Source organism: Callorhinus ursinus, unplaced genomic scaffold, assembly GCF_003265705.2.
Source record: "Callorhinus ursinus isolate GAN/ISIS: 27379988/994484 unplaced genomic scaffold, GSC_fseal_2.0 scaffold39, whole genome shotgun sequence".
In the NCBI taxonomy this organism is placed as follows: Eukaryota; Metazoa; Chordata; class Mammalia; order Carnivora; family Otariidae; genus Callorhinus; species Callorhinus ursinus.
In genome coordinates this window covers 22,460,785-22,483,692 of record NW_027397101.1, presented here as the reverse complement: position 1 = coordinate 22,483,692, position 22,908 = coordinate 22,460,785, and the positions used below count along the sequence as shown (strand labels likewise).

The following is a 22,908-nucleotide window of genomic DNA, read 5'->3' as shown; positions in this document are numbered from 1 at the left end:
AGCAGATGTAAAGCCATGCTAATCACAAGAATGACCAACTGACAAATGACTTACTTGAGCCTTCCTTGGCTCCCACTTCCCACTAAAATTTACATTCAGTTTCTGTTTCCCACATACCATTTACTCCTTTATTCTGATTGGGTTCTCACCACCATCCCTCCACTGAAAGGGCTTCGTCTAAGGTAAACAATAAACTTCTACTTATTGCACCCTAAGAGTTCTTTCCATACCTTACTTTAAACACTCTCTCCGTGACACTGTTGACCATTCTCCTTTCTGAGACATTCCTTTCCCCGATTTTCATGTCCTCGGTCTCTTCTGCTTATCATAGAATCCTTCTGGCCACACTTCCTCCTTATTTTCAGTACACTCTAGCCCCTGGAGTTCCATGAAAACCCATGTAATGTAATCCCATGAGTAAAACTCCCACCTCGAAGTAGAGGTCTACAAATCTGTACCTTTAGCCTAACCTTCTATCCTGAATTTTAAAAGCACATATCCAACTATCCACGATCCATACACACCTCAAACCAAGCATATCTAAAACCAAATTTATCCTCTTCCCTCCAGTATCACCTACTATTTCTCAAAGTGAAGGGCACCATGCAGTTGCTCAAGAGACAGTGGAGAGGGGCAGAGCAAGATGGGGGAGGAGTAGACCTGGATTTCGTCTGGTCTCAGGAATTCAGCTGAATACGGATCAAACCATTCTGAACACCTACGAACTCAACAGGAGATCGAAGAGAAGAATAGCAGCAACTCTCTGTACAGAAAAGCGACCACTTTCTGGAAGGAAGGACGTGTGGAGAAGTGAATCCGAGGTGATATTCAGAAGGATAGATGGCGGGGGAGGGGGCCTCCACTGGATGCTTCTGGCAAGTGATAGAGCAGCGGAGCACAACATCGGACCTTTTAGAAGTCGGCTCCGCTGAGGGATGTCGCTCCAGTGGCAAAGCGAGGGGTGGAACCCTCATGGGACAGTGTGGTCTCAGGACCCTCGGGGTCACAGAAAGACCGGGGGTGCCTGAGTGTGGCAGAGCTCCCAGGTATCGGAGCGGGAAGCCAGCTGCAGAGACAGAGCCGAGGCGCGGGCTCTCAGCTCGGGGTTGCCATAAACTGTGATCCGCAGCCCAGTCGGGCCACTGCTCCTCCAGCAGGGACCCAACAAGCGGCAGAGCCAGGGAGACTCCCCTTCCTCCCCTGGAAGGAGCAGCGCGGGAGCACACCGCAGGGATCTGTTGGGTTTGGAGACTCCACAAGGGGTCAGGTGTCTGAGATATAAACGCTGGTCACAGGCCAGGTGAGCATGGAGTGCAGCTGGAGACTGGTGAGACGGGAGTGATTCACTGCTTTTCTCTGGGGGCGCACTGAGGAGCTGGACCCCAAGTTCTCAGCTCCTCCGGGCGGAGAGTGGGAGGCCACCATCTTCACCCTGGTCCTCCAAAGCTGTAGCAAGAGCTTGCAGGGAACAAAAGCTCCTGAGAGCAAACCCGAGCAGCTTGCTTAGCCCCGACCGACAAGGGCGGAGCAATTCCGCCTCCAGCAAAGACATTTGGGAACCACGGCAACAGGCCCCTCCCCCAAAAGATCAGCACGAACAGCCAGCAAGCCAAGACCAAGTTTACCGATCAAGGAGAATGGGAGAACTCCAGCGCTAGGGGAATACTGCACATAGAATTCATGGCTTTTTTACCATGATTCATTAGTTTCTCAAAGTTAATTTTTTTAACTGTTTTTTTTTTTAATTTTTCTTTTTCCCTTTTTAAACCAACATCTTATCAATCCCTTTTTTAAAAAATTTTTTTCATTTTTAGAGTCATATTTTATCCCTTCATAGTAGTTACCCTTATTTTTGGCATATATGTAAGTGGTTCTCTCTTTAAAATTCTGAGATACAGTTTCTTCTAACAGATCAAAATATACCCTAAATGACTAGTGTATGGCTTTGTTCTAGTATCCTGCCTGATCACATTCTCTCCCTTTTTTTTTTCTTTTTTTATATCTTCTTCATTCTTTTTTCAAACAACTTATCAATTCCTTGTATAAAATCTTTTATAATTTTCATGTCTACAGTCATCTGCCATCCCTTCATTGAATCAACCCTTATTTTGTACATATATAAGTCTTTCTTCCTTTAAAATTTTAGGAGGCACTTTCCTCTAACAGACCAAAATACGCCCAAAATCTAGTGTGTGACACTGATCTATGCACTAGCCTGATCATATGTGATCATATGCTGTTTTTTTTTTGTTTTGTTCTGTTTTTGTTTGTTTTTATCTTTTTCCTTTTTTTATTTTTTTTTTTTATCTTTCCTTTCTCTTTCTTTCCCTTTCCTTTCCCCTGGTTTCAGGTCTTTTCTGATTTGTATAGAGTATATTTGCTGGGGACGTGGTTAACCTGTTAGCATTTTGTTCTCTCATTCATCTATTCTCCTCTGGACAAAATGACAAGACGAAAAAAATCACCTCAGCAAAAAGAACAAGAGGTAGTACCGTCTGCCAGGGACCTACTCAATACGGACATCAATTGATGTCGGACCTAGAGTTCAGAATCATGACTGTAAAGATACTAGCTGGGCATGAAAAAAGTGTGGAAGTTATTAGAGAACCCCTTTCTGGAGAAATAAAAGAACTAAAATCTAACCAAGTTGAAATCAAAAAAGCTATTAATGAGGTGCAATCAAAAATGGGGGCACTAACTGCTAGGATAAATGAGGCAGAAGAGAGAATCAGCGATATAGAAGACCAAATGATGGAAAATAAAGAGGCTGAGAAAAAGAGAGAGAAACAACTACAGGACCACGAGGGCAGAATTCGAGAGATAAGCGATACGATAAGATGAAACAAAATTAGAATAATTGGGATCCCAGAAGAAGAAGAAAGAGAGAGAGGGGCAGAAGGTATATTGGAGCAAATAATACAAGAGAACTTCCCTAATGTGGGGAAGGAAACAGGCATCAGAATCCAGGAGGCACAGAGAACCCCTCTCAAAATCAATAAAAATAGGTCAACACCCCGACATCTAATAGTAAAACTTACGAGTCTCAGAGACAAAGAGAAAATCCTGAAAGCAGCTCGGGAGAAGAGATATGTAACCTACAATGGTAGAAACACTAGATTGGCAACAGACCTATCCACAGAGACCTGGCAGGCCAGAAAGGACTGGCAAGATATCTTCAGAGCACTGAATGAGAAAAATATGCAACCAAGAATACTATATCTAGCTAGGCTCTCACTGAAAATAGGAGAGATAAAAAGCTTCCAGGACAAACAAAAACTAAAGGAATTTGGAAACACGAAACCAGCCCTACAAGAAATATTGAAAGGGATCCTATGAGCAAAGAGAGACCCTAAAAGCAGCATAGAACAGAAAGGAACACTGACAATATACAGTAACAGTCACCTTCAGGTAATACAATGGCACTAAATTCATACCTTTCAAGAGTTACCCTGAATGTAAATGGGCTAAATGCCCCAATCAAAAGACACAGGCTATCAGATTGGATTAAAAAACAAGACCCATCGATATGCTGTCTGCAAGAGACTCATTTTGGACCCAAAGACACCCCCAGATTGAAAGTGAGGGGGTGGAAAACCATTTACCATGCTAATGGACACCAAAAGAAAGCTGGGGTGGCAGTCCTTGTATCAGACAAATTAGATTTTAAAACAAAGACTGCAATAAGAGATGAAGACGGACACTATATCCTACTTAGATGGTCTATCCACCAAGAAGATCTAACAATTATAAATATCTATGCCCCTAACATGGGAGCAGCCAATTATATAAGGCAATTAATAACAAAAGCAAAGTAACACACTGACAACAATACAATAATAGTGGGGGACTTTAACACCCCTCTCACTGAAATGGGCAGATCATTTAAGCAAAAGATCAACAAGGAAATAAAGACTTTAAATGAAACACTGGACCAAAAGGACTTCATAGACATATTCAGGACATTCCATCCCAAGGCAACAGAATACACATTCTTCTCTAGTGCCCATGGAACATTCTCCAGAATTGATCACATCCTAGGTCACAAATCAGGTCTCAACCGGTACCAAAAGACAGGGATTATTCCCTGCATATTTTCAGACCACAATGCTTTGAAACTAGAACTCAATCACAAGAGGAAAGTCGGAAAGAACTCAAATCCATGGAGTCTAAAGAGCATCCTACTAAAGAATGAATGGGTCAACCAGGAAATTAAAGAAGAATTTAAAAAATTCATGGAAACTAATGAAAATGAAAACACAACTGTTCAAAATCTTTGTGATACAGCAAAAGCAGTCCTAAGAGGAAAGTATATAGCAATACAAGCCTTTCTCAAGAAACAAGAAAGGTCTCAAATACACAACCTAACCCTACACCTAAAGGAGCTAGAGAAAAAAACAGTAAATAAAGCCTAAACCCAGTAGGAGAAGAGAAATAATAAAGATCAGAGCAGAAATCAATGAAATAGAAACCAAAAGAACAGGGCGCCTGGGTGGCTCAGTTGGTTAAGCGACTGCCTTTGGAGCGACTGCCTTCAGCTCAGGTCATGATCCTGGAGTCCCGGGATCGAGTCCCACATCGGGCTCCCTGCACAGCAGGGAGTCTGCTTCGCCCTCTGACCCTCCCCCCTCTCATGTGCTCTCTCTCTCATTCTCGCTCTCTCAAATAAATAAATAAAATCTTTAAAAAAAAAAAAGAAACCAAAAGAACAGTAGAACAGATCAACAAAACTAGGAGCTGGTTCTTTGAAAGAATTAACAAGATTGATAAACCCCTGGCCAGACTTATCAAAAAGAAAAGAGAAAGGACCCAAATCAACAAAATCATGAAGGAAAGAGGAGAGATCACAACCAACACCAAAGAAATACAAACAATTCTAAGAACATATTATGAGCAACTCTATGCCAGCAAATTAGGTAACCTGGAAGAAATGGGTGCATTCCTAGAGATGTATCAACTACCAAAATGGAACCAGGAAGAAATAGAAAACTGGAACAGACCTATAACCACGAAGGAAATTGAAGCAGTCATCAAAAATCTCCCAACAAACAAAAGCCCAGGGCCAGATGGCTTCCCAGGGGAATTCTATCAAACATTTCAAGAACACTTAATGCCTATTCTCCTGAAACGGTTCCAAAAAATAGAAATGGAAGGAAAACTTCCAAACTCATTTTATGAGGCCACCATTACCTTGATCCCAAAACCAGACAAAGACCCCATCAAAAAGGAGAATTACAGACCAATATCCTTGATGAACATGGATGCAAAAATTCTCACCAAAATACTAGCCAATAGGATACAACAGTACATTAAAAGGATTATTCACCATGACCAAGTGGGATTTATCCCTGGGCTTCAAGGCCGGTTCAACATCCGCAAATCAATCAACGTGATACAATACATTAACAAAAGAAAGAACAAGAATCATATGATCCTCTCAACAGATGCAGAAAAAGCATTTGACAAAGTACAACACCCTTTCTTGATCAAAACTCTTCAGAGTATAGGGATAGAGGGTACATACCTCAATATCATAAAAGCCATCTATGAAAAACCTACAGCGAATATCATTCTCAATGGGGAAACGCTCTCATCCAAATCAGCAAAGAGGAAGTCAAACTCTCACTCTTTGCAGATGATATGATACTGTATGTGGAAAACCCAAAAGACTCCACCCCAAAACTGCTAGAACTCATACAGGAATTCAGTAAAGTAGCAGGATATAAAATCAATGCACAGAAATCAGTGGCATTCCTATACACCAACAACAAGACAGAAGAGAGACAAATCGAGGAGTCGATCCCATTTACAACTGCACCCAAAACCATAAGATACCTAGGAATAAATTTAACCAAAGAGGCAAAGGATCTGTACTCAGGAAACTATAAAATACTCATGAAAGAAATTGAAGAAGACACAAAGAAATGGAAAAACGTTCCATGCTCATGGATTGGAAGAACAAACATTGTGAAGATGTCAAATTCAGTGCAATCCCCATCAAAATACCATCCACTTTTCTCAAAGAAATGGAACAAATAATCCTAAAATTTGTATGGAACCAGAAGAGACCCCGAATAGCCAGAGGAATATTGAAAAAGAAAAGCAAAGCTGCTGGCATCACAATTCCGGACTTCCAGCTCTATTACAAAGCTGTCATCATCAAGACAGTAAGGTACTGGCACAAAAACAGACACATCGATCAATGGAACAGAATCGAGAGCCCAGAAATGGACCCTCAACTCTATGGTCAACTCATCTTTGACAAAGCAGGAAAGAATGTCCAATGGAAAAAAGACAGTCTCTTCAACAAATGGTGTTGGGAAAATTGGACGGCCACATGCAGAAGAATGAAACTGGACCATTTCCTTACACCACACACACAAAGAGACTCCAAATGGTTGAAAGACCTAAACGTGAGACAGGAGTCCATCAAAATCCTAAAGGAGAACACAGGTAGCAACCTCTTCGACCTCAGCCGCAGCAACTTCTTCCTAGAAACATCGCCAAAGGCAAGGGAAGCCAGGGCAAAAATGAACTATTGGGATTTCATCAAGATAAAAAGCTTTTGCACAGCAAAAGAAACAGTCCACAAAACCAAATGACAACCGACAGAATGGGAGAAAATATTTGCAGATGACATATCAGATAAAGGGCTAGTATCCAAAATCTATAAAGAACTTATCAAACTCAACACCCAAAGAACAAATAATCCAATCAAGAAATGGGCAGAAGACATGAGCAGACATATTTCCAAAGAAGACATCCAAATGGCCAACAGACACATGAAAAAGTGCTCAACATCGCTCGGCATCAGGGAAATCCAAATGAAAACCTCAATGAGATACCACCTCACACCCGTCAGAATGGCTACAATTAACAAGTCAGGAAACGACAGATGTTGGCGGGGATGTGGAGAAAGGGGAACCCTCCTACACTGTTGGTGGGAATGCAAGCTGGTGCAACCACTCTGGAAAACAGTATGGAGGCTCCTCAAAAAGTTGAAAATAGAGCTACCATATGATCCAGCAATTGCACTACTGGGTATTTACCACAAAGATACAAATGTAGGGATCCGAAGGGGTACGTGCACCCCAATGTTTATAGCAGCAATGTCCACAATAGCCAAACTGTGGTAACAGCCAAGATGTCCATCGACAGATGAATGGATAAAGAAGATGTGGGATATATACACAATGGAATACCATGCAGCCATCAAAAGGAATGAGAGCTTGCCATTTGTAACAACGTGGATGGAACTGGAGGGTGTTAGGCTGAGTGAAATAAGTCAATCAGAGAAAGACATGTATCATATGACCTCACTGATATGAGGAATTCTTAATCTCAGGAAACAAACTGAGGGTTGCTGGAGTGGTGGGGGTGGGAGGGATGGGGTGGCTGGGTGATAGACATTGGGGAGGGTATGTGCTATGGTGAGCGCTGTGAATTGTGCAAGACTGTTGAATCACAGACCTGTACCCCTAAAACAAATAATGCAATATATGTTAAGAAAAAAAAAAGAAGAAGTTAGCAGGAGGGGAAGAATGAAGGGGAGTAAGTCGGAGGGGGAGATGAACCATGAGAGATGATGGACTCTGAAAAACAAACTGAGGGTTCTAGAGGGATGGGGGGTGGGGGGATGGGTTAGCCTGGTGATGGGTATTAAAGAGGGCACACCCAGTGCATGGAGCACTGGGTGTTATGCACAAACAACGAATCATGGAACACTACATCAAAAACTAATGATGTAATGTATGGTGATTAACATAACAATAAAAAATTTAAAAAAGAGAGACAGTGGAGATTCTGCCAAGGAACTTCTCCTTGACCATCTAATCAGCCACAAAGCCCTCTTGATTTCATCTTCTCCCTTTCTCTTTTCCCACTCTCTTCCACTCTTTCCTATTCTCTTCCCCTAATTAGTCCCTTGCTATGGACTGAATTGTGCCTCTGCCACACAAATACGTATGTTGAAGACCTAATTACCAAACTGACTATATTTGGAGCATAGAAGTAATTAAAAAATTAAATGAGGTCATAAGGATGGGGCCAAAATCCAGTAAGATTAGTGTTCTTTTAGAAAGAAATAATAGCTCTCTCTTGCTCTCTCCCCACGCTGTGAGAACACAGCAAGGAGGCAGCTATCTATAAGCCAAGAAGAGATCTCTCACCCGAATCCAGCTGGTCAGCACCCTATTCTTTGACTTCCTAGTCTCCAGATGTGTGAAAAATACATTTGTGTTGTTTAAGCCACTCACTCTGGTAGTTTAAGGCCAGACCCGCAGTGTAAGACATGCCTCCTCACTTCCTGCCCTAGTAGTGTAGCCCTGCCCTAAAACCTCCTCCAATCTCTTACAACCATCTTCCATATACAAAAATGGGAGGGCACCTCTATGCAGAAAGGTCTTCAGTAGCATGCCATTGCCTAGAAGATAAAATCGTAAACTCATTCGTGTGGTATGCAAGACCTTTCATGGTAGACCAGCCTTATCTCCTACACCTTCATCTGTCAACAATATGGCAGATGTTGTCTTCTGAGCACATCCTGCCTGCTCTGCTTGCTTGCTCATGTGTCTGTGGTTGAGCACAGGCTATTCCACAGCTGGAATGCCTCCCCAACGTCTGGTTTGTATCAGGCAAACTCTTAGGCAGACTTCCTCAAATCAGAACTCATGCCCAACTTCCCTTAACCTGTACTCCCGCTGCCCTTTACATATACTCCCATAGAAGCATTCACCTTATTGGATGCCAGTTACTTAAATTATTTATGTGCATGTCTGGACGTCTCTTGAGGTCATAGAAAGTGTCTTTTTATGTATGTGTTCTATAGGGTCTGGCATATAATAGGTGTTTGAGACTTGAGTTCTACGTACATAAATGGAAAAAAAAAAAATGCCACAGTGGTAGACCCTTAACTAGTGCTACAAATGTAATGACTTGTTTTTATAACAGATGACAATGGTAGTACATTAATAGTATGATCTCATGGTATTTGATCAAAACACCTTTGGTATCAGTGAAGTAAAAGAGCACACGCACCCTGCTACTGAAAGACCCAATTAAGAGAAGTGACGTGTTAAAATCTCGTACTCTCCTTACCTCCTTCAGAAGTTCAACACCGTGCTCTAAAATGTGAATTAAAGATGAGCATTCCCCAGTTATTGTTAAGCTGACTTCGCAGACACACAGCAGCTGAAGGGTCAGCTGGGTAAGCTGAATTTTCCAGAAAACGGGATGACGCAGAAGGCTTAAATATACTTCCTCAATAAACAGCATCACTTCTGTTGTCTGGATCAAATCTTTTACCTGTTTAAAAAAAGTCATTACATGATATTAAAATAATATACAAAACAAAGGATAATTTTAAACTATGTAAGAAGTATTAACAATCTTTTTTTCTAAACCTATAAAGACTTAAACAGATGAAGACATTTACATGACTCAAAGAGAATTAAACCAGGTATAAACTCTGCCTTATTTTTGTCACTAACCAAAATACAATTTGCTACCATTTTTGTTACTGCTGGCTGACACAAATTCTTTTCATTTATTTTTCTGACTTCTCTGAGTGCAGATTTTTAAGACAAAGTACATCAACCATGCCAACATGTTGAAGGAAATTAATTAAAGTTGGTTTTGCGCTCTCCAAATGAACTCTCCTTTCAATGATTCCAACACAGTTACCTGGAAGAAAAGGGTTAGCATGTTATTCTAATGTACTACTAAGCCCTTCATCTGGAAGATATTTGCTCAGACAAACTTAACTGACAGCATCATTTCCACACTTGGCAGATGCAATGAAAGACCATATTCAAATGGTAGGGTGTCTTCTCAACAGGCTAATGCATTAGATAGGAAGGACTTGGGTGCTCTTGAAAATCCCAATTCAATTCAAACCCAGCTGTTCCGATCAAAATTCTGGAGTTGGTATTAAGGATATGGTCCTGCTCACAGACACATTGGCATTTACCAGAAATTACAAACAATGAACCATCTGCTTCAATCAGAAGCCTTGTGTCTGTTAAATTCATCAAGAGGAAAGCCTACAGTTGACTAGCTGTACCTTTCACCAATCGTTACCACCATAGTAACCCAAAAGGACTATAAGTTACACAAAGAGAAAAATTAATTCCTTGCAAACAGGAGGAAAAAAAGATATTAAAAGAACAAGAGAGAAGAGATAGAAAATACTAAGTTATAAAAAAATAAATGTGAACCGTCAAGTAGCCAAATTATTTTACTCTTTTTGCAAATCTACAATGGGAAAGGCAAAAGGCCACCAATAAAAGGGATTTATTTTTTTTTTAAGACTTTTTTTATTTATTTGACAGAGACAGAGAGAGAGAGGGAACACAAGCAGGGGGAGTGGGAGAGGGAGAAACAGGCTTCCTGCGGAGCAGGGAGCCCAATGCGGGGCTTGAACCCAGGACCCTGGGATCGTGACCTGAGCCAAATGCAGATGCTTAACGACTGAGCCACGCAGGTGTCCCCAAGAAAAGGGATTTATAACAAGACAAAGCCTCAGGTTTATTGGACAATATATTTCCTTCAATGTATTTTTTGTGCATACCTGAAATTTGCCATAATAAAAAAAAATGTGGACAATTCAGCAAGTTAGCATTACAGGCTCTCTAATTGTTAATATTACCAAAATTTTTAGCAATACTTGTGAAGTAATGTTCTATCTTGATGCAGTGATAGATTATGTGCAATGGATAACATGTACAATGATGAGAGTCACAATTAAAAAGAAGGAACTATTTGGACCAAAGTCAAGAGTGAAGTTTAAGGGAGGTAAGTAAAAAACAAACCAATACAAATACAAAATGGAAGAGCATCTGGCATGAAAAGAAACTAGAAATTTCATTAACCATCGTTTCATCATGGGTCAACAGGGTGGCATGGCTATTTCTAAAATAACATTTTTTTTTTAATTGATGAGATTCTATTCACGTGCACATTATGGGTCAGACCACAAATATAGGAGTGTATTCAGCTCTAAAAAGAACATTTCATAATAACACATTCTGAGCGCAAATAAACTAGAAAATTCCTGGCAACGGACAGTTCTGGAAATCCTAGTACAGAAAGTGATGAAGGAGAGGAGGGAAGAATGGAAAGGAAGAAAGGGAAAGAAGAGAGAAAGAAAGAACACAAAATAGGATGCAGATCGGCTTTTTTAAAAGCCTATTTTGTTTTGTTCTATGAAGAATGGAAACTAATGGGTAATCTCAAGAAAATGTAGGTCAATTAGAAGTACTTAAAAAAAAAAGGTTGCCTTGCAAAATAGCATGCTTATCACTAAAAATTTAGTCATGGGACGGTTATCTCAGAGTTTAAGAAATACCTGTCATCAATGGGAAAATGGATTACGTTCCCACTAAAAATCTGATGCTCAGATTCTTCATACTCTAATAAAGCCAATTTGTTAAGTGATTACATGTATTTAGGTTGCTAGTTCCATTAGTTCCAAATGAGGTATCTATCACCTTTTTTCTTTGCCTATCTCGACTATATTAAGAAGTCACAGATTCCCCAAAATATCTCACAGAGCTCACTTGTAGAAGTTATTTAGGCTTATAAATATAGGTTCATGAGGATGAAGGCAAACATCCACCAAAGAACACAGAACTGGGTAATGCAAGCATGAGGTGGGAAAAGCGTACCCCAGTTCAAGATGTTCTGCCTATACACTGCTTTATTGCCCACACAAAACAAAAGCTTTGGAAAAACCACAGGAGAATTCATTTTAATTAACTTTTCTCTGCCTTGATTACAGGAAAGTCTATTTATGAGTCACAGAGGAAAGATTCACTCTAGTCACTCTTTGCTAACACAAAGTTAAAACAGGTCATCTGTGACATCAAGTGATCACTCTGAAAAATATTCACAGATTCCCTCCATCAGCTAAGCAGAATGGCGCTCAGATTCTAGGCAAACGAGAAAGTTCGACGATGAGAAGGACAGCCTGATAAATTAATCACTACACTAACATCACAACCCACTGGCAACTGGCATTTTTTTTTAAATCTGCAGTTATAGAGACATTAGCTCATATTTCTTTCTCCCTTAAACTTCCTAGGCATTTTATCCATACCTGTTAAACATCTTTTACCCATCTACTTCGAATTATGAGAATTTATATACTTGTCTTAACTCCCTTCCTAGACCGTGGGCTTCTCAGGAGCAGGAAACATCAGGGTCACCGCGTACGTTGTAAAAGAGACATGTGGAAACTGGAATCTAGCCAGCACTCAGCTGGTCAAGCCCTGCATCTCCAGGGCTGTATCTACCCAGAGGCACACCTTTTTCTAATTTGTACAAGATTTTTCTAATCTTGTAACTCTCTTGTGTCTAACACAAAGAGAAACTCAACTCAAAATTCTTTACCCTGAGAAGTCTTCCTTGAACAGAAAGTTTGCATTTTTACTAATCCTAAAATGGATTATGTTGACTTATAGGTCTGTGAACTTGGTTAACATGCTATGTGTAAATGTTAAATCTAGATTTGGTTCCTTCCTCATCTCCAAAAGCCTGTGAGCGTTTCTGGAACCAGGCTGGTATCAGATTTGCAAATCACATAGGTTCTACTCTATGCATGACGATAACAACCAACAGTTATTGATGCTGCTGTTGTATCAGTGAAGGAGGACGAGGGGCCTTACCTGCAAACACGGAACCATGTCACAACACAGCTGAAGTATCTGTTGTTCCAAGACTGATGGTTGCTCTGGGTCACCAAGAACCCGGGGTTGAAGAAAGACTTTGAGCAGCATTAGTCGCAATTTGGCATATTCTTGCAACTGGGATGGTTCGCAATATAAATACCATAGAAATGGTGCCATTATTTGGATACATGAAACTTCTGACCTGCAAATCATCCATGCATAAGCCAGTCACCAAGTTAAACAGGGTACCAAGCAGTAATTGTCAAACATCACTTATAGTTCATGACACACTAGGATACATGGAATGTAACTTGTTTTTGTGATTCTTCAATTCTACCATGACCTACCTGGATCCATGCCAAGCATTTGTGTCCTGGGGGAAATGACAATACCTGGAGCCCACAAGCCAGAAGCCCAGGACTACGAGAACCTCTACTTGCATACTAAAATAGCCTCTGCATCTGCAGGACCAGGCTTTGGTGAACATCAAAATGATCCTAGAACCTTTTTGGAATTGCAGATGTCAGGATGCACTCTCCAGGAATAGGACATGGGCATGCATTTTTGGAAAAACTCTATAGATGAAGTTTTATGTAAAACAAAACCATACAGACATACCAAGAAGCCTATATGAACAGTTAACATTTACTTGTCAAATGGTTAACACACGTGGTGTCCAAGCTATTGCACTTTATGCCTTTCAACTCATGTCATCCTCATCACAACCCTACGGAATAAAATCATCCTGTCACGCAGATGCAGAAATGAAAGGAGAGAGAGGTAAAGTAATTTGCCAAGTCCTTCCTCTTAAGCTCTTCCCACTCAAAGTAGGAAGGCTTTACAAATCTTTCTTATCTATTTAGATTTCAATATATCTCAATAACTCCACACCCAAAGTGCCCTCTTTAATACCCATCACCAGGCTAACCCATCCCCCCACCCCCCTTCCCTCTAGAACCCTCAGTTTGTTTTTCGGAGTCCATCGTCTCTCATGGTCCGTCACCCCTCCGATTTACCCCCCTTCATTCTTCCCCTCCTGCTATTTTCTCCTTTTTTTTTTCTTAACGTATATTGCATTATGTGTTTCAGAGGTAGAGGTCTGTGATTCAACAGTCTTGCACAATTCACAGCGCTCACCATAGCACATACCCTCCCCAATGTCTATCACCCAGCCACCCCATCCCTCCCACACCCCCCACCACTCCAGCAACCCTCAGTTTGTTTCCTGAGATTAAGAATTGCTTATATCAGTGAGGTCATATGATACATGTCTTTTTCTGATTGACTTACTTCACTCAGCCTAACACCCTCCAGTTCCATCCACATCGTTGCAAATGGCAAGATCTCATCCCTTTTGATGGCTGCATAATATTCCAGTTCTCTCCTTTAAAATGACTCCCTGAGGGCCTTCCCTAGCCTAAGGCAGATCCCCATTATGTGCTTCCACAGGACAATGAATATATTGTCATTATTTACTTAATATCTCTATCTCAGCCCAGACTGTAAGCCAAATGACAGCATGGATTTCTGTTAACTGCTGTTATCACCAAGAATGACATACCAGGCCTCCCAAGGGACGTTCAATTACTAAATTAATCGATTCAATTATACTTAGAGTTTTACAATTAGCGTGGATCAGATATAATTTTACTGTTTCATATTTATTATAAATAACTATTAGATAAGATACAAAGGTGAACAGGCATTATCTATTCTTTTTTTTTTTTAAGATTTTTATTTATCTGACAGAGAGAGACAGTGAAAGAGGGAACACAAGCAGGAGGAATGGGAGAGAGAGAAGCAGGCTTCCTGCTGAGCAGGGAGTCTGATGCAGGGCTCGATCTCAGGACTCTGGGATCATGACCCGAGCTGAAGGCAGACGCTTAACGACTGAGCCACCCAGGTGCCCCAACATTATCTATCCTTAAGAGGCATACAGGCTAGGGGGTGCCTGGGTGGCTCAGTCGGTTAAGCTCAGGTTTTGGCTCAGGTCGTGATCTCAGGGTCATGGGATCAAGCACGGAGCCTGCTTGGGATTTTCTCTCTCCTTCTCTCTCTCTCCCCCTGCTTGCACAAGCTCTCTCTCTCTGTCTCAAATAAGTAAATCTTTAAAAAAAAAAAAAAAAAAGAGGCATACATTTAACAGTAGCAATCAGCTGTGTTCCTGGACTAGAGGACAGAAAGTGAAAACTTCTAAAAGAAAGGTATAAAGCACAATACTTCAATACTTCATGGAGGAAACACTATTTGAATTATGCTTGACAAATGTAATTTTCTAATACTATACATTACACAGCAATGTGATTTCAAAACACCATTAACCGTAATAAAAATTTTAAAGTTACCAAACTGATAAGATTTATTTATTCACTGATTCTCTTGGCAAAATTTACTGAGTACCTACAACATCCCCTTCACGCTTCTACGTGCTAGAAACAAAGCAAGAAACAAGAATACTCATTATGATGGAGCTCACAAGCTGGAGGAATTTTTTCCTTATGAAATAAATATTTACACAATCTATAAAAAACTTCTGAGGACTTCTGAGTTCATAATTATTACTGAAACATGCCTTTATCACACCATCCATTTTAGGAAACCAAAAAAATCTTCAAAGATCAAGCAAGCAGACAATGTATGTATAGGTTAGAATATGAAGTTTCCAGAAGAGAGATTTAAGAAACATTGTTTCCCCATCTCTAATAATGCATTCCCCAAAGAATAAATACTAACCAGGTATCAAGAACATCCACAAATAGCTTATCAGTTTTCTCCTACTTTGAGATGCTGAGTGCAAACTGCAAGGTTCATAAAGAAACATATTTCCAAGACGCTATTATTGTTTGACATCACGAACATAATGCTAAGCTTCTTTAGGACAATATACTGTTTAAAAATCTCCCTGGCTTGGTGCCTGGGTGGCTCAATCGGTTAAGTACCTGCCTTCGGCTCAGGTCATGATCCCAGAGTCCTGAGACAAAACCCCATGTCAGGCTGTCTGCTCAGTGGGGAGCCTGCTTCTCCCTCTCCCTCTGCCTGCCACTCCCCCTGCTTGTGCTTTCTCCATCTCTCTGTCAGATGAATAAATAAAATCTTTAAAATAAATAAATGAATAAAAAATTAAAAATAAAAATCTCCTTGGCTTAATCTGTCCTGATTTTAGATTTTGTATTTCCTACATGGTATCTGATGACTGTCATTTCAGTGGGGTATAAATTGACAGATCTGAAGGAGAAAAGAAATATAATAAAACAGACAACCTGAAATCCCAAAGTGATTAAGAATGTTTAAAAACATAACTAATTGTGCATGTATCTATCTACACACAAGTCTTTATGTTCACGGAAGGAGAAGTGAGAGGGGAAAGCTCAGAATGAAAGTCAAGAAACTGAGGCTTGGGGGCGCCTGGGTGGCTCAGTCGTTAAGCGTCTGCCTTCGGCTCAGGTCATCATCCCAGGGTCCTGGGATCGAGCCCCACATCGGGCTCCCTGATCCGTGGGAAGCCTGCTTCTCCCTCTCCCACTCCCCCTGCTTGTGTTCCCTCTCTCCCTGTGTCTCTGTCAAATAAATAAATGAAATCTTAAAAAAAAAAAAAAAAAAAAAGAAAAGAAACAGGCTTCAGGCCCATCTCAACCACTAATTAACCATGTGACCTTGAGAAAGTCTTTGGGTATTGCTCTCCTTCATTCCTTCATCTGAGATATTATGCGTGAGACTAGATAAACTTAAAGTACCAGGCCTAGACACAATGATGTCATTGGCAATTTATGCAATTCTCAGGTCTTAACGTCGCAGGCCTTCTATAAATGAATGCAGAATTTAATTAGAAAATAATGCCCAAAAAAACTAGCATGAAGATAAACTGCCATGTCAGGACATTTACATACTATTAAAAATGAACCCAGCTAATCAACAATTCCTAACACAGGAAGAACCAGAATACAAGCTCTCTTCACAACATTTTGCCTTCTTCCCCTAGTTGTGAATCGCTATTTATATTCTTAGTAAATTAAATCACCAACCTTCCTTCATTACCTTCCAAACAACTAAAGTTACTAAGTATTAAGTTACTAAGCTAACTTGCTCTAAAATTAAATTTCAGGAAACTAATGGTCTGCTGAAAAATGCAAACCAGAAATATCAATTTCATTCTGCAAAGAATAACCCCATAGTACAAAAGTAGAAACGAGGCAACTGAAATTATTCTTAGCAAATAAATTTAATATAGAACTTCCGAAAGGCTCTAGATATCATAATCTAACATGTGAGAACTTGAATGAAAAGAGTCAATAGAAGCTTATCAGTGAAAAAACCCAAGTCAATTAATAATCTTTTTTACCTTATGAATATCTGGACATATTTCATTAGGAGAACTACTTCCAAATCCCAATTTAGTACTCCTTTGAAATGAAGATAACCAAAAGGTAATTAATTACATGATGGCTAACTCAAGAATTGGAAAAGAAAGATACTCTCAAGGATTACCCTAAAAACAAGCTTAATAATAAATTTGGCACAACAGCAACAGAATCTTTTATGAAATATCCTTATCTATTTAACAAGAGTGAGAAATTTCATTTAAAAAAATGTATTTAGGGCGCCTGGGTGGCTCAGTTGGTTAAGCGACTGCCTTCGGCTCAGGTCATGATCCTGGAGTCCCGGGATCAAGTCCCGCATCGGGCTCCCTGCTCAGCAGGGAGTCTGCTTCTCCCTCTGACCCTTCCCCCTCTCATGCTCTCTCTCTCTCTCTCTCAAATAAATAAAAAAAAATCTTTAAAAAAATGTATTTATAAGTTTGTTATTTTTACGTTCTGACAAAGATGAACAAAGACTTATTTAGGAAATATTAATATCTTACCTTGGAAAATGCAATCTAGGTGACGGAAAAGAGGACAGTGATGTTTATGTTGAGCTATCATCCAAATGTCACATTAATTTTTCTCACCGGCAGATGATCCAAGGTTCCCTATGTCTATCAAAACTTCCTGTGGCAGTACACTGTGCCTAGAAATCCCATCTAACATTGAAGTCATGGACTTAGAAATGGTGTTCTAAGAAACTGTAATGAATAGGACACTGTAAGACCTTCAAGAGCAAGGAAATATGAATGTAGCTGGTATGGTGAATGTAACTCAGGCATTGGATTACCTCGGACAATTGCATCCTATCATGACCTTGCATGATGGTACTAAGTAGGCAGTGATATTTTTATATTAGAAGGCCCTCTGCAACCCACCTCATCTACATAAATTCAGTATTTATAGAGCACCTGGAAATGCGCCAAGCTTTATTAATACAAAGACTAATGAGACACGGTGCTGCCCTCAGAAAGTTTTCCCAGAGAGGAATTATAATACAATGAAGTACAATAATGTTACAAATCACAGCTGAAAGTTACTGAGACCACATAAAAGAGACACTTCATTCAGCTTGGTAAGCGAGGACTTTCGAGCAGAGAGATTTAAAATAGAGAAATGAGTCAGGAAAGAGTTGGGGTAAAATTCAAGAGTAAGGGAGGTACTGATAAGCAAAAGCACGGAGGTAAGGGAACAGCATGGCTTTCTGTGTGGAACTGAAAGCAAGTCCGAGTACTGCTGAATACACCATTCATAAATTAGTAAGTCAAGAGAAAACTGGGGAAATAGACTGAAACTGTGTGAGAAAGAGAGCCTAGCATAACAAACTCGATTTTACCCTCTAGCCCAGGGATTTTCCAACTATTCTGGAAGCCACACTATTGTTTGCCAGTAGAAAGCTGCCATAAGATATCAACATGTAAGTTCTATAGAAAGAGCCAACGAGGTAGAGGGCAGTCCCCATGCTCAGCCCACACTATGCAAGTGCAGTTTTTAAAACCACAATTGTGTTAACTTAAGCAAGGGAGTGATACAATAAAATTTACTCTCGAGGCGCCTGGGTGGCTCAGTTGGTTGAGCGACTGCCTTCGGCTCAGGTCACGATCCTAGAGTCCCGGGATCGAGTCCCGCATCGGGCTCCCTGCTCAGCGGGGAGTCTGCTTCTCCCTCTGACCCTGCCCCCTCTCGTGCTCTCTCTCTTTCATTCTCTCTCTCAAATAAATAAATAAAATCTTTTAAAAAAAAACAAGAGAGTAAATTTTATTTTACTTTTTTTTTTTTTTTTTTTTTTTTTTAAGAGCACAAGAGCAGGGAGGGTCAGAGGGAGAAACAGACTCCCCACTGAGCAGGCAGCCCGATGCGGGACTCGATCCCGGGACTCCAGGATCGTGACCTGAGCCGAAGGCAGTCACTCAACCAACTGAGCCACCCAGGCACTCTTTTTTTTTTTTTTTTAAGATTTATTTATTTGAGAGAGAGGGAGAGTGCATGTGCACAAAGAGGGAGAGAAAGAGGGAGAAGCAGACTCCCCGCTGAGCAGGGAGCCTGACATGGGGCTCCCTCCCAGGACCCTGGGATCATGACCTGAGCCAAAGGCAGACCTTAAATGACTGAGCCACCCAGGCATCCCAAGATTTACTCTCTTGACATAACACCCTGATGGATCTTTAGAGAATTGCTCTGAGCAGGACAGGATTGGAGGCAGAGATGTCAATGAGGAACAGTGGCAAAAGCCACAGCAAGAGATGAGGATATACGCCAGCGTCATGGCAGTAAGAATGGAAGAAAGGGGGGAGTTTTTGAGGACCATCAGAACGCCCCGGTGAAGCTAAACTGAGCCCATGTGTGGCGGTATTACTTGATCCCAATTGGCAGGTTTCTAATGGAGAGATCACTCACTACTCAATTCCCAGGAGGAAGAAGCTATCTTTTCTATGTATTGTGTAGTAGCTTACCTAGTATTTCTAGTCAACTTTCCTAACTAACCAATGCTTAACATTTTTTTTTTAAAGATTTTATTTATTTGAGAGAGAGAGAGAGAGAGAGAGAGAGAGAGCATGAGCGGGGAGGAGGGGCAGAGAGAGAGGAAGAAGCAGACTCCCCACTGAGCAGGAAGGTCTTAACTTCTTTAATAATAGCTTTTCTCATATCCAATATTTCAACCATCAGTTAGATCTGGTAGGGTTTTGTTTTGTTTTGTTTTGTTTTGCCTCTTACTCTTAAAAACACTACTATATTCTGTTCTAAAACAACATAGTCAAAGTAGCTTTAAAAAAAAAAAAAGAAAAAAAAAGCTCTAAAATGAGCATATGCCATTCCATCTCCCTCATTTATTTTATTTTACATTACCTTTCAGGGCATTGCTGGAAAAAAGCCGTCAGCTGCTGCAAAAGTACTGGCCAGCAATCAGGTCTGTGTTCAAGCATAGTGATCAAAGGCTGAGGATGATTTCTGAAAAGCAAAGAAAGTCACATTGGAAACTGTTGTTTAGGGACTAGAAATTCTCAATATCCAAATAGAGCAACAAGGGCCAATGCCATCTAGAAACTTTTTTCTAGGATTCAAAACCATCATTTGTTGCAGAGCTGGGTCATTAGAACTAATATTTTTTTCCTTTACCTACCTGTTTTGCAGAAAAGAGAATCAACTCTGAGTCTTAGGGATCCAAATTTGAGCACAAACTCGGCCACACAAAACTCTGGGACTTTGGTCAAGCTAATGAATCCAGGACTCGGTCATATCCATCTCCTTGGGTTTCTTTATTCCTGGAAATCTTGGGCCATCTCCCCCTCCTCTCTTTCCAAACCTGGAAGGTTCTATTTCCTCTAACATTGCCCCAACTTATACGCACTCTCTCCTTCTCTGTTCCTACTTACCCCCTGTTCTTCTCAGGTATGGCTCCATTCCTCCAGCATATTTAAGATAAGGAAAAAGAAAACATTTCTCCCATCTCAAAATAAACTCTTTAAACTGAAAATTCTTAAAATTTCTATTGAACAAGAATGAGAAATTTTATTTGGGCTACATCCATTAAGATACCTAAAGAGACTACAAAACATAAGATCTGAAATCTGCAAGATTCTCAAATAATGAGGTTTAAGGAAAAAAACCCCCACAAAAACAGGTTATTTTAAATAGTTCAAAAAGCCTATTAGAAATAGTAAGTTCATTAGCTTTTTAAACTATGAAGTACTATACAAAACTTTTAGTTATTATTGATATGGCTTTTTCCTCCAAAAAAATTAATAAAACAATTAAAAAAAACCTTTCCTTTTTTACATAAAAGGAATCATATACATAATACTCTTTAATCTCACATTTTAACCCTACAATGTATCTCTAGCAAGGTTTAAAAAAAAAAATTCAAGCCATCAATTAAACCCAAATGACTTTTTTTTTTTTTTAAGACTGTCTTCTTGGTGATTCTCAAAGGTTAGTATCAACATCACCTGGGAACTTGTTAGAAATGCCAATGGAGGGGGCGCCTGGGTGGCTCAGTCCTTAAGCGTCAGCCTTAGGCTCAGGTCATGATCCCAGGGTCCTGGGATCGAGTCCCACATCGGGCTCCCTCCTCGGGCAGGGGGAAGCCCACTTCTCCCTCTCCCACTCCCCCTGCTTGTGTTCCTGCTCTCACTGTGTCTCTCTCTGCCAAATAAATAAAATCTTTAAAAAAAAAAATGCAAATGGATTAGCAGGCCCCAGCCCAGACCTAATAAATAGCCCTCCAGACAATTCTGAGGCCCTGCTATAAAGCAGTGGTTCTCAATCCTGGTAGCATGTTTGATTCATCTGTGGAGCTCTTTTAAAAATACCAAAAATACCGACACCCGCCCCCCCCCAAAAAAAACAAAAACAACAAACGATACCCAGGCCTCAATTATATTGGGGTTGCTAGGAGTGGGGCACAGGCATTAGTCATTTTTAAAAACTCTTCCAGCAATTCTAACATGTTGCCAGGGCTGAGAACCACTACAAGGAAAAAAGCCCCAGAAGAGGGAGGTGAAGAGTCAGCAAGTTTTCGGAAGTCTCGCTCCTCTTAAACAGCAAAGTATGGCAGGTCCGTCACACGGAAACTCTGGAGTGAAGCATGGCTCTGCCACGACTCCACAGTTCCCTCATATTAGAACACCATCTCTTGACGGGCTCCTCAACCTCACCTAATCTATCACGCGCTAGCGTCACTTCCTAGCAGCCTCCCGTTTGTCACAGCACAGGCTATTTCTGACTGATCAGATGACTGCCATTGCTAAGGGATCGCTCCAACGCTTTCTGCCAACACTCAAAAACCCTATCAAAATCCTATTTCCAAATCCCAAACTCGCTGGCACTTAAACCTACCTAGAATTGCTTCTGCTCTAGTTGCCATAGATGTTAACAAACAAATGTTCCAAATCCTGACAGTCTCCCAGGAATGTCACACCAGCCAAACTTCTAAGGTTGAGAGTTCAGTAGGTCATGTTCCAGTAGACATGAATAAAAAGGAAAGAACAGCACCTGCAATCATTTTAGGTATGGGTTTGGCTCCTGCCAAGCACCATATTGAAATGAGGAGCATCACATAGGACCATCCATTAATACTCCACCTAATGGTGGCATTTATGACTATTTAAGAAGAATATCCAACAAGTTATCACGTCATTATGTATTATCACACATTGTGTGTGATCATAAAGCACTTAAGTGCTTTTCAATACTCTTCCCTTATAAGTTATTCCTTCCTCCATCTCGATCCTCGCTCTCCACAAAAAAATGAAGTATCTATTTATTGTTTGGGTGGGGGTTTTTTTTTCTATCTACAGTTTAAAATTTTTGTCCAAATTAAATCGGGTCAACAGAAATAAGAGGTAGTAATTTTAAAGTAGGATCGGGGCGCCTGGGGGGCTCAGTCGGTTAAGCGGCTGCCTTCGGCTCAGGTCGTGAGCCCAAGCCCCACGTCCAGCTCCCTGCTCGGTGGAGAGCCTGCTTCTCCCTCTCCCTCTGCCTGCCACTCTGCCTACTTGTTCTCTCTCTCTCTCTCTCTAATAAATAAATAAAATCTTAAAAAATAAATAAATAAAATAAAGTAGGATCAGGAATGCTGCACATATGGCCAATGTAACTTAGCTTCTACTACACTGGAATTGTGGAAACCACTCTAGCTTTGTTGCGTGAAGCTGAAGGCCTGTTTTGCTAGCCATTGGATTCAGCAAAGTCTATTTAGTATCTCAGACTTAAACACTAAAGATGAGATGAAGTAGAAGATAGGAGAATAGGGATTATCCAGATTAATTACTGATTTAGACATCTGGATAATTAACTTTTCCAAAGAATTGATTATGTCTGATCCAAGTGCAAATATTGCAGAGAATAATATACAATATTGATTCCAAGAAGCTCTCTTGAGGCAGAAG

The 22,908-nt window shown here is 40.5% G+C and overlaps 1 protein-coding gene across 5 annotated transcripts in view; it reads right to left on the bottom strand.

Moving 5' to 3' along the window:
- FOCAD (focadhesin) overlaps positions 1-22,908 on the bottom strand; it is a 307,583-nt gene that overhangs the window by 220,070 nt on the left and 64,605 nt on the right. For all 5 annotated transcript variants that reach the window (XM_025887857.2, XM_073880862.1, XM_073880859.1 and 2 more), the window contains 3 exons: positions 19,868-19,969; positions 12,660-12,864; positions 9,094-9,300 (listed from right to left, as the gene is read on the bottom strand). In XM_025887857.2, the coding sequence (XP_025743642.1) occupies positions 9,094-9,300; positions 12,660-12,864; positions 19,868-19,969 (514 nt within the window). The remainder of the gene's footprint in view (positions 1-9,093; positions 9,301-12,659; positions 12,865-19,867; positions 19,970-22,908) is intronic.